The sequence below is a fragment of the Styela clava genome, chromosome 1 (genome assembly GCF_964204865.1).
Source record: "Styela clava chromosome 1, kaStyClav1.hap1.2, whole genome shotgun sequence".
Lineage (NCBI taxonomy): Eukaryota > Metazoa > Chordata > Ascidiacea > Stolidobranchia > Styelidae > Styela > Styela clava.
The window spans coordinates 23,967,959-23,981,360 of NC_135250.1; the positions used below are offsets into that span (position 1 = coordinate 23,967,959).

Sequence of the window (13,402 nt, forward strand, 5' to 3'; positions counted from 1 at the left end):
GTAAGTATACACTTTTAATTTTGATTTGCTTTTCAGGTACTCATCATAGAGCGTTCATTTCTTCAGAAAACATAGTATGGATAAGTAGTAAAATTTAGGTATTGTTTGTCTTTATCATCAACCCACAAAATGGCAAGGAGATTAAACCTAAAAATGAGGCCAGGCCAGCTATGCATAGACCAGCTATATTATAGTATCTGTACTTATGTCTCATTACAACACAGAGTTTGAAAATATAAGAAATTTGCGGCGGTGATTGAATTCTTTATGGCGTTATCGAATTTATGTTTCACGTCTATATCAAGGTCCCAAATGTTTTGATACACGTCTATAATAACATGCCACAGCGAATTAATGACTGAATATTGTGCGATACAGCAGATAGGCTGCATCGTAACGTTTGTGAAAACAAGTCATATTAATGGCGCGAAGACAAGATATTAAATCGACATCTTTCGAAAGGGTCGAGAACTAATATTTGTTTTCATACTTCCGGATACATAAATAGGAGCTCGCTAAAACGGAGTCATCACATAGTCATAGCCAACTGAATTAGAGAGATGACTGGAGCAAAACCTACCAATACTTTTAAGGCCGCAACTAAAGTAAGCCTTAATGAGAGATTTACCAAGCTAATGCATAGCCGACCTCCAACCGTAATAGAGGCTAGAATCCCGACTCACAGCACAAGACCGGAGGGCGTGGAATTTCAAGAGGAGCAAGATCCGCTGTGTTATCACGCTTGTGACATAGAGGAGCAACGTTACAGACCAACTCAACGCGCCAATATGGAAACAATTTGGTTGGCACAACAAAAAGTAAAACAAGAAGAGGTTTCGTCCGAAATGTGTTGCAAAGTAAGCGAAATAACAACAGAGGAAAGGGCCGCGGTTGATTGAAAAGAGTTACTCAACGAAATCGACAAAAACCAGTTGACAAAACATCACTGGATGCGCAGATAGACAGTTATATATCTAAAACCAAAAGCTCAATGGACGCCGAACTTGATGCGTATACCGCAGCAAGGCAAAATGTGCTCATACCAAAGTGATTCCAATTCGTATTACATTCAACATACAAATGAAATTTGGTTTACCAAATTTATTTTCTTTTTCTCTACTTAATACACCACCACATAAACTTTTCCAGTCCTCCCCCCCCCCTCTACATGTATCGACTTATTTGTGTCAATACTTATCACCATGTAAAAATATTAGAATGCAAGTCATTTAGTTTTATCTGATATCTATTCTAGCCAATTTTTTAAAATCATTTAGATATATATCATAAACATCGTAAAACGGATAAATTAGTGTATACTACATCAAGTTTTAGTTTAATATAATATAAATGTAATGAATACAAACGTTAGTTCAAATTTATATTTATTTTTATTTTAATACGGCCTGTGTGCTGTTATCGAGCTATCACTTCTATGTTACAGTGCTAACAGTCTCCCACTCTGCAATATTAACTGCAATATGATTATCATCATTGTAATTGTCTTCGTGTTCTTTGATATTTTTGATAGCGTCTTTGTAGTATTGTTTATTCTGCAATTCTGGCATCGCCGTTTTGAGTTTTTCTTCCAACTGAAAAAACGAATTTTTTGACAACTTCCCATACTGTATAGTGTAGAGGGATACAAACTGCCAAGACTGCACTAACAGGGATATACCTACCATTCGTGACACCCTATTACCATTACTCATATATAGAATAGATTGTTCAAAATAGATTCAATTTTAGACGACATTCAGAAATGAGCGAAAAAATTTGAATACACTCTAAGAAATGTTCGGTAAATTTTACCGTCATTTTAGGGGTAAAAAATTAAAAAATGAGGTCGGTAAACTGATTCACCGACAAATGTCGGTAATAATCACCGACATTGGAGGCGTGGCGTTAGTCAATGTTGCGCGCGCACATTGGTTAAGGATAGCAGCCTATCAGAAGCTATATTTCAAACGCGTAATTAATCACGCGCGTTTTTTTTGTTGCTTCACTCCTTAATTTGTCCGTTTGATTTGACATTTGATGAATTCCAGACTTTTGGACTTCGATATTTGGTCGGCCGACAGTTATATCTTGGTCGCTTTTGTTATTACTGCAGTACTGCGTTGGCAGTATTTCTGTAAGGCAATGCATCTTAGATTCAATAATGTCAGTGTAGGTGTCGTGTTGTTTAGTGCTGGTTATTAATGTATTGTTCAGTGTGATTATACCAGTATGGGACAGTCGGGAAGTAGGGTAAGATCTACCGTACCAATAACTGAATTAATATATATATATATATATATATTTGAATACATACTGGCTATAACAGTACAGCAGTATACGGTACTGGTATAAGGTTGGTTGGACTAGCTTACATCAGTAAATCCGCAGATCCATGTTACGCCTGGCGATATTTAACACAGCCAAAGCTTGATTCGTATTTCCGAATCTGAATTTTTTTTGTCAGTAGACTGGCAAATGTTAAAATGGCAATACAATATCTGAATATGCCCTCTTCACAGCTCTAGACTTTGAAATGTTAGCATCTAATTACTGAATCAAGATAAACCGTCAAATTATCAATAGCTTTATGATGATCGCAAACTCGGACTACGTGCAGGCTGGACTACAGGAAACACATGAACAGGCAGACAGGGAGAGAGGTGACGTTGCTCTACACCCCAGAACCGTGGCTTGAAGAATATGGCATTAAAATAAACAGGTATCAATTAATTATATACTCATATAATTATATACTGATTCAGTGATTGAAAATCATCTACAGACAGACAGATTTCAGGATTTGTATTTAATTATGATATTTTAAATTATTGATTCTAGGACTAATTCAGAACAGTTTCATTTTAAAAAGAGCAATTTTAGGCAATTCACATTTATCTGACATAAAAACACTAGATTTCCTTTTAACTTATGACACTATGAATAGAAAATTTATCAAAACAATATTTATCTATCTTATTCTGTATATTTACCAGAACCAATTCTGTAAATATAGTTGAATTTCCCTTTTGAATAAGACCGAATTTGAACATAGTCTATTACATATAATGAAGTTGGGGAATGAATACATTTCTTTTTAACAGTGTTTTCTCTTTAGAAACTGAAGAATCTGATTATGCAGGCATGAACAAATTGTCTGCCCCAACCCTGAACTGTGAAAAATTCAATGTCTAAGACTTCATAATATTTGAGATTCTTACTAACATGTTATTTCAAGGAAGAAGTATTTGAGGTTAGTTATAATGTTAATTTTAAATTGTTAGAAGAGAACCTTTCTTATCTGCTCTGAGAATAAAATATTAGGAGTGTAATTTTTATCATTTAGGGACTTTTAATTTTATTCCATTTAAATACTATTTCAGGTACCTCCTCCATCTGATCTACAAAGTTTGGTAATACTGGAAAAGTCTGTATCGATTGATTGCCCACAGATTTTTGTCCCTGAACTCCAAGAGGAAAAGAAAATATGAAAGTTTATAGAAAGGTGGGATAGGTGAAAGATGTAATGAATGCTAGTACATGCAATTAAATAATTTCAGATATTTCCAACTTGCAAAAGAATTTGATTGATTGATTGAATACTACAAAATATTAAATCTTATTCGAAAATTAAGTAATATTTTTAAATTTTGGAGTTGTTTGGGTAAAACTCTTCGTACATTCCATTTCAGATAACTTGAAGATATGGAGAATAAAATACCACGAGTTCGTAAAAGCAGATGGATAATGCAATACAATCAGCATGGGCAACACTAACCCGGAAAGACTCCCCCTCTGCCATAGAATATTCTCTCACAGAGGCTGTCTATAGAGACTTGTTTAAAGTGACTATGTGAACGGATACCCTGCGAGCATAAACTTCTTCAACGAGAAGTTTCTGTCTACCTCGCATTTCTAACTTTTCACTATACAATTTCTCATTTTTCCAAGTTTTATAATTCATTTCACGTTCACTTTTATTTTTTGAATAAACCTTGTTTCATACAATAATCTGTGATTTTTACTGATCATATCCTGTAAAATGTAATGCCAGGATATTTACGGTAATTTTTACCGGGTTCTGAATGTAAATTCACCTAATTTGTAATGTAAATTCACAGGCTAACGTCGGTTAATATTACTACGCATTGCCGGTGAAAATTACCGGAAAGAAATTGTAAGGATTACTAGGGAAATCCTGTAAAATTCGCAGGTGATCAACAGCAATTTTACCGAAAATTCTTGTGATATTTACCTTAAAATCGCATTAAAATTTCACAACTACATTCCAGTAATATGTAATGCCAGGCGATTGCCGGTAAATATTTCTTAGAGTGTATAAATACGAATAAATGAATGAAATACGCCTCCCATATAACCATTCATCTTTTATCCATTCAGATCGCTGAATTTTCAAATGATTTTCAGGCAATAAAATATTTCATGACTGATATAAGCAAACTGAGGAATGTAACATACGGTTTTTCAACAAAGCATACGGTATGAAAGCTACATAAAATTTATAATCCCGTTGAAATGTACAGTTGAGTTATATTTACATGGGTTTTCATTACGCTCTAACGGTTTCGATCTGCTTGTTACTTTTCGAAAAAAAAATTGGCACAAAATTTGGTAAAACATTATTTTTTGAATTGAACTAAGATAACTCACAATTTTTCTGATATCTTTACTTATCATATCTTCCTTTATCTTCAAGTAATTATCGACTATGACGTATGTGTTGTAGTCTGCATTATACCAGCATCTATCCCAAGATTGGAGTTACAGATTTAATCGCTGATGCAAGCAACTACAGCATCCCCTACAATCCAAATTTATGGTCCTAAAAAGTGGCTCTATCGGATAGAAGCATCATCGGATAGAACAACATGAAGATGACTATGTGAGAGAGCACAAATGATCAGCGGTTACATTTTCACCGATTTGGCAATCAGTGGGGCAATTTTAAGCACCACACCAATAAGCAAACTAGTTTTTTTAGATATCGAAATGTTCTTACCGGTTGCAACATACGATTGAAAGGTATACCAGGGCAACTCCGAATATCATGCATTGTCCAATGATCTGAGACTTTTCTTTATTTCTTTGATATGTTTCTGAGAATGGCACTGGGATAGAAACAGCAGACATATTAATAATTTAATATCCTTAACCAATGCCAAGCAAAATGTGAAATTCAAATAAATATATATACTAAGGGATATTGTGTATTGAACTGCAGGTCCTTTCTCCTTGTTTACTTTCTACTTCGGTTCCGTATGTGGTACTCACCACAAGGATGCTTGAACGAGATAGTATTAAAGTGATAAGTAAAAATAACATGATCTCTTTCAACGAAATAGTAAGTATATTTGTGAGCTTTCGTTAGATCATGGTCTAACTTCTTCAAACGATACAAGATATAACTGTAAATATAAAGATCACAAGAATTTAATTTATTTTAAAATTATGTTTTCTATAACTGATTTAGATGCTAGGGTAATTTAATCCATATCATCTCAGAACTGTCGGTCTAACTGATGTGGTTGGGTTGAAGTTCGTCTATTTGTGTGGTTTCCTTTGTTTGCTTTTGAACCATGTTTGTTCGTTTTACTTAAATATATATAAATAACAATAGGACGTGTACGTAATACTTACACTGATCTTTTCTTGTCTTGCTAACAATGGTACAATTCTCCGTGTAAGGAATGCAGGTGACAGCACATGCGCCATAATCTCCATCAAACAAAGATAGTGCGAACCAAACAATTATCACTGCGAATGCCTAAAAATTCAAGTTTATTCATAAAGTATTCAATGGTATAATGTTTAGAAACTATATTCTGTAGTGGTGATATCAATATTGCCAAAAAACAGAATTCGATTTTTAGTTAAACTGTAAAACACATACATGAACTCATAGAATGAAACATGATAGGCTTGTATTTCGTACACTTTGAAATAAAGCAAGTAGTCGACTTCTTATGTTTATTCTCTTCTGGGTAACTCTGTAAGTTTTCTCTCATTTTTCTAAATTTTTAGGTTTGCTTACTTTAGCATTAGCTTGAAACCATTTCTTTCCTCTAGCATCATGGACGCCATCTAGTGCACAACAGCAACAACACCAGAACACCGAAAAGCAATTTTTCTTTTTGCTTTTCCTTCTGCATATTCCTTCAAATTGAAATAAAAAAGGGTAAAAGAGAAAATGTGGAATTCAAATTTTTCGAGTTGTAGAACGGTAAATCGTTTTAATCGCATTTAATGCTCTTTTGTTTTCTGCTGCTCAAGACGCCACGTCCTATTCAAGGTTGACTGGTATGAGGTAATGGTGCTGATTTATTACATTTTGAAAATGAAATTTACCCATGAACAGATTCCAGACGCCGTTGTCTTGAGCCAGGCTTAGAAGATACAACGAGAATGCAGGGATGAGAAAGAACAGCAAGCTATATAAGAAGTTCCAATCTACTGCAAACATTAAAAATAGGGAATTTTTTTATATTTTTTTCAAACTAAGTTGGAAATTTCTGAGGTAACAATTGGCTACTCACAGCATGTCTGCGTGTCGGTTCTGCAAGGACATCGAAATATTTCATCCACGAATATTTTTTCAAGTAGAGCCATCGCAAGAAAAGCAGTAGCTTTCAGAATTGGAGATAATGTGGTTTTTCTAGCTCCATCCAGATATTGTTTGAGCATGGCATGTGGAAGTCTCGATGGTGAAGCGGACATAATTGTATTTGGAGAGTGTGCAATATGGACGCAACAAGTAAATCGGTTTTCCAACTTTAGAACTACATAATTCAAATGTGTAATATTTACGATTTTATGACGATACGCAGATTGACAAAAACACAGACAAAAGAAACCTCTCAAAAAAAGTTACATTAATTATTCGATTATTTTGTCTCCTAACACGTCCCGATGTAAAGTATTGATTTTTATCGTTTCCATCGATCCTATAAAGCAGGGATTTCAACATTGTCAGTGGCGCGAATCTCCAATGGAACATTCCGGAGGTGCGAGGAACCCAAGTGTAACACTTGTAGGGCTTTATGTAAAAAGAATTATATGTACTATAAATATATATAAAATTAAGCCTGATGATTTCAGAACAAAATGATCTTAAAATGTTTAATATTAGTGATAAGCCAAATGTGATTATATTCATTGAATATTCATATATTAATATAATATAAACCAGAGTGGTCCAAACCATGACCGCGGTCCAAATGTGGCCCACCGCTTCCTATCTATCAAAAAATCACATTAGGTTCTGTTTCGGCATAAAAATAACTAGAAAAATCTTTTGACATATTGTTACATAACTAATGTCACTGTCACACAATTGAGTGTTGAGTAGTGTTATGGTCAGCTGAGCGGCAAAGTTGAATAGAGTGCTTGGCTAGTCTAAATTGTTAACTAGCTGTCTATAGTTTTTGTCGTGAATATATGATAATGAAATAGGCTTCATAGAAAGATAAAATCAAAAGGGAAATCCATTAGCCTAGGTTGGTTATGCAGGACAACTGAATATTAATGTAATGGCTACACAATATAATTCCTGTCGGGTGTTTCTTTTGCAACCAGCCAACAGTATTACAAAAAAATGCTGCCTATATGTCAGAAAATTTAGTAATTACCCTCCTGCATCTCAAATTTGGCGAAATTCGTTAATCAATCAATCTGCAGTTATATGTATGTTATTTTGAAAATATGAGTTCAAAAACAAAGCTGACGAATTGAAACAGACAATCTAAAACGACATTTGTTGGAACTTTCTACGTTATGAGTTTAAACCACAGTAAATGTAGATACAGTAAGATTTTTGCACGCTTTAGTGAGTTTTTAAGGATTTTCGCATGTTTTGCTTGATAAATGACAAATATTGATCAATTAAGTGGTTGTTTTGTATTGCACTGTTTACCTATCCTTGGCACTATTATGGCCCGCGAACAATACAAAAATATCAGTGTGAACCGCGAAGCCTAAAACCTAGACTATCGGATTTAAATAAAAACCTGCGAAACCCCTGGACTGCACCGACAGAACCCTGGTTAAAACCATCGCAATAAACTAACTTTGGCCTAATTAGAAAGGATTCTATATATCATACGACATTGACAACTTGACAAATACGACTTCTACACCAATTTATGAGAGCGTCATTCGATGCCACACAATATTATATTACACAATCTGATTCTATTGCCTTTGTTTTCAAACCGGCGCTTGGGAAACACAATTGGTGGCAAACAAAGCGCTTGGGAAACACAATTGGTGGCAAACAAAGCGCTTGGGAAACACAATTGGTGGCAAACAAAGCGGAACTATATGCCACCAAGAACTACGTTGTATATATATACCAAAATATCATATAATTTAAACAGCCGATCTCGCAAGATTGAGTGCCACTAAGGTTTAATATTGATACGTTTTAACCAGTTGTACCAGACTACAGTAACATTGCAATGGTTATCTCTATTCGTATCGCATTCTAACCGCTTCATTTTCAATCCATACTGATCTCCACCCCCCTGTATTTTCAAATTTGGCCTTCAATGAATTGCTAAGGTTGGATGCGCTTCGGTTAATTCTGCAAATTTATACAAATAAATATTCAAGACTCGCGCTTTTCAGTCAACTGTGAAACACTGTGTATGATCTATCTCAACGGTGCATAACCTGCGGCCGTACGGCCGTCGTGAAAAATAATGAGGCCGTCCACATACAAAATCCTATGAAAAAAAAAAGTCCAAATATAGGATTTGGTAGCTATGCTGGCGTATATTGGAGCAAAACAGAAGCACTGCGATAAAGTATATCCAGTGCTACAAGAATTGACAAAAAAAACTTTCGTTCTTTTTGGAAGCACTTACACGTACAAAGCAACGTTTTCAAGAATGAGTACCGAATCAGATTGTTAGACGTCAATCTGGAGTGTGAACTAGGGCTGATGGTATCCAAAGTGAGTAAGTGACTATAACACAAGTGAGGACATGCATTGGTAACGGTATAAGCGCGTGTGTGACGTCACACCCGTCATTTTGGGTCCAGAATACTATCGCTGTGTGATTCTGACTAAGTGATTTAAACCTGTGTTCGTTGAACATTTGAATAAAAAAACGATGCTCAATAATTCGGACAAAACTTTCGCAACCGCAAAACGAATGAAAATTCTTCTGAAAAATTAATTTTCCGCAGATGTTTCTTAGATAACTCGGCTCGGCGATATGGTCAGCATATACGAAGTTAAGGTTAACGTCATCTAACTAAACTCGATAAATCAACACCCAATAAGACCAAAATATTAAACAAAAAGATACACATTTTATTATAAAAATTCCTGATGTAAGTATCGCTAATTACACAGAACCCTATTTTAACAAACTGACAGAACTACAATACAAATAACACTACACAAAATTTTCAACACGGTGTACGTACTTTGCCAAAATATATTAAAAAAATATACAACATGCATGGAATGAAGAATAACAGCATATATCAAGGATACAAGAACATCTAAAAATCCTGAGTGTATAAAATAATATATTATCTATTTGACTGGAGCTTATTAAGAATACGTTTCAAAATTTTAAAAGCGACATTGTGACAAGATGGGAAATTCTATTTCAAGCAGTCAACTTTATCTGTCAGAAAAGTAACTGGCGAACATATATTAATAAAGGCATTAATATTGGTGCGATATATAGTTTATACTCCGCGCAAACATACGACTGCTTTTTGGATGGGTGGCATAAATATTAGATAAAACTATCGATTTTCTAATTTTCATCATGTGTCTAAGACCGAAAAACGTGAAAGACGTGATGGCGTCGCTAGATCACCTATGAAATAGTTTAAATTTTCCGATGCAAAAGAATCGAAATATTCTGCCAATAAGTTGATAGGTGCTGTAACACCAGACGTGGCGATTGGTCTTCAAATTTTGTCCGTTATAATGTACAACTTGTACACTTGAATGAACTTCATTAGGCCGCACAATGGGCTAGCCATGAGACCGTTTAAATTATATAATTTTTGGAGCAACTGTTGCAACAGCTCGTTAAATCAAGAAAAATTGTCCCGAGAAAATTTGGACATTTCATCAGCTTCTGGAATAATTAATGCAATACGCAGGCTTTAAACTTTCGGCACGGTGTGAACAGGTATCACGATACCAGTTCAAATATTACCTGCTTTTTTGTTTGGGATCAAGGGTCTCCAACTCAAAATACGTGACGGGCCACTTCATGAAATTTATCTGCGACGCGGGCCACAAACCAACAAATTGGAACAAAATTGATACAATAAATATAACAAAAGGAATCTGAATATATTTGTTAAAATTATACTTGAATCTTCCACAAAACGAGACATAAAACATATTCATTTACTTGTGCTGGATATTTGACACCGTTTTGTAGCGATGAAAAACTCGATGTTTTGCCTTATTTTACGTTGGTTTGCTAGTATTAAGACAGCACGCAAACGCTCGTCTGTTAGTCGTGAGCGAAAGGTTCAACAACGCTTGAAAATACTGATTCGAAAAGGTACGTGGAGGGAACTGCCGTGAGTTAGTTTAATGGCTTAGCAGCAACTTTCAGATATGTGTTTTGCATCATCGCCCAGAATTTACTAAGTGTATCTAAGTCTATCCTCAAAAATTGTTTTTGCAGACGAATGGTGTATCATTTTCAAAAATTCTTCCTGGTTATCTTCTTAGTCCTCGGAAAAGTCTTGAACGGAAATTTTCTTCGAGAATCGTCGCTAATATCATTCGCCTCACACGTTCGATTTAATGTTAGAAATGCTGTTCCACGACGACCAGTTTGCATCTTCATTTTTCAGAAATTTAGCTTTGCGATGAAAGCAGCAATTCTGTCTCTTTGTCCAAGTATATTTGAATCTGCTCCTTGTAACTTACGATTTAGTTCGTTCAAATGACAAAACATGGCCACTAGGAACGCCATCTAATTCGAAACAATTCGTCAGAATGATCTTTTTTCTGTCGAGCTACAAGAAACTCCGCAACCTCTGGTAGTAAATGCACAAGTCGAGTCAACATCATTCCTTTCAAGATCCAACGCACAGAAGTATGGAACAATAAGGAATCATACTGATATTCCATATCATGATATCCTGACAGAGTTTTAAGTCGAGCAGTTAGAGCGCTCGTTTTTACGTAATTCACGATTTTAATTGCACAATCCCGAGTTTGTTTGAGTGGGTGCTGCATTGTTTTCAAGGCCAATGCCTATCTATGATATTACTTATGCTGGACCAATGTCAAAACTAGATTCCCTCTACCATAAAACACAAATTATTAAAATGGCGGATATTAATAAAATTGACGTTTTGAAACTCCTGCACCAGCATCATAATAAAAAAACTGCCATTAGCATTCACCAACTATTTTGTCAGACAAACTAGAGTACACCCTCTTGGTCTGCTGCCAATAGCTCTTACTATGTGCCTCGCTATACTCAACCTATCGGTCTCAAAAAACTATTAATAAGTTTCTTGGTGTGAACTTATGTAATATGCTTCTTGATACAATTCGACCAAAGAATTATATTTCATTTAAACACGCACTAATAAATCTCTACATTGATGCTTATATTTGTCAGTAATTTGGCATAGTAAGAATGTCTCATGAATTGTTTGAAAGTCTAGTAATCAGCGTTTCCCAACCTTTTTCGGTCGCGGACTATTTTATCACCGGCAAAAACCTTTGCGGACTCAACGTGCGTTTATTGCAAATGTACTCGGTGTGAAAAAGTAATAAAACCAAACGCAATTGCGTTTCGCAATTCGTCGCAATTGCGCGTTTGTTTAAAGAGTCGAATTTTTAGTGTGTAAATGGCCTTTTCTGTCGCACAATATTCAATCCATGACAACGACGAGAATTTAAAATTTCTTTCTATTTTAATTTAATTGTGTTCATGGTCACCGCGGTCGTGTCGACTTATGACAAGATGAGAGCATTACTTCTTTAAAATGCCATGGCTATCTGCGAACATAATAATATGAGAATATATTGCCCGATTATATTAGTTTTGATACATAATTTTTTTTGTTGCGATCTTGCGAATTTGTTATCGCCGTTAGAAAATTTCTACTATTTGCTCTAAATTTCCAGAAAGTACAACTTGATTTAGTATTTATTAAAAATATAATCAAAGTATATATATTAGTAAATCAAAAAAATATATTCATCGCCTTGCTTTAATATTCATTTAATTGTGATCATTTTAATCTGCGGTTGTGTTGACGAAATAAAAGCAATACTACTCAAGAAATATCACGACAATCCGTGGACACAAAAATGCGTGGTGAAGTGCCCGATTATATTTTGTTTTGATTCGTTTTTTTGTAAATTCAACAAATCTGAGCTGTTCGTACAACACTTACGGCGCTCCAGTACTGTACGTACTAGTGTCGAGACAGTAAAGCAAATAATCTTAAGGGAAAAGACCCTTACTACAGTATACTACAGTAGCACCCGAAATTTTGCGATTTGCAATGTATAAAAAAGCGTTTTTAATCTGATGTGGACCATCATAAAACAAAACTTATGGTGTTCTCCATTTTATTTTTAGTATTGCCGCTTTTCAATTAAGAAAATTCAGGTTGCCACCATTGATACCTACCAGAAAAAAAAAACATTATTTCTAGTTGTTCAAGCGCGCGAGAAACACCATTTAGGTATCTATCCACGCGTGTGCCGACTCGTGTTTTCGTCGGGTGAGTTGTGAAATCCAATCGTTTGATTAACCGACGCGAAAGTGACCTGTCGCGTCACCTGTTACCAAATTTTCGAATAGTAAATTGCTATTCTAATAGTTGAATATATGCCCAGCCATACTCGGTATCCAGTAAATATTGAATCGACTAATGTTACGTGAATAAACTTGCTTTTTATGTTTTATGTAAATTCTAACCTAAATTGTAACTTGGCTGATGGTTAAGTTTCGCAAAAACGTTTGCAGCCCGCCGTGAATTTCTGGCTCGTTGCGGACTCATTCAAACACTCCGCGGACTCATTTGGGACCGCGGACTAGGGTTGAGAAACACTGGACTCTAGTTTATGAGAATTTTTTTTATTTTGTTTAATACACATAATATTACACACCATGTTCATATTGATTTTCCGAAGTTGTGGTATAGCCTACTTTTCAATACCATCTGTATCATGTGCTTCTCTTGGTGCAAAATAAATTTAGTACGACTTCTTCCTTCGAAGTATTCGCCTTTGTTTGCTCAACATTTCATAATATGCTATTCATCTCGGTCTTAATAATTTTCCAAATGTATTATTCTTCGATATGATGTGTTCCTCACAGCACAAAATAAATCTAATATGATCTTTTTTTAGCAAATACAAGGTTTGATTGTC

At 35.0% G+C, this 13,402-nt stretch overlaps 1 protein-coding gene and 1 long non-coding RNA gene across 2 annotated transcripts; one reads left to right on the forward strand and one right to left on the reverse strand.

The window, feature by feature from the left end:
• Positions 1–1,228: 1,228 nt before the first annotated feature.
• Positions 1,229–6,920, reverse strand: LOC120346178 (calcium homeostasis modulator protein 6-like). Its single transcript, XM_078112325.1, has 7 exons — positions 6,552–6,920; positions 6,364–6,468; positions 6,050–6,171; positions 5,656–5,782; positions 5,018–5,126; positions 4,669–4,762; positions 1,229–1,592 (listed from the first exon to the last, which is right to left on the reverse strand). The coding sequence occupies exons 1-7, from the start codon at positions 6,730–6,732 to the stop codon at positions 1,434–1,436; spliced, it is 897 nt and encodes a 298-aa protein (XP_077968451.1). The 5' UTR covers positions 6,733–6,920; the 3' UTR covers positions 1,229–1,433.
• Positions 1,783–4,008, forward strand: LOC144422502 (uncharacterized). The gene is made up of 4 exons (XR_013475305.1): positions 1,783–2,719; positions 3,116–3,250; positions 3,381–3,502; positions 3,690–4,008. It is a non-coding gene; the product is annotated as an uncharacterized LOC144422502 (long non-coding RNA).
• Positions 6,921–13,402: the final 6,482 nt, after the last annotated feature.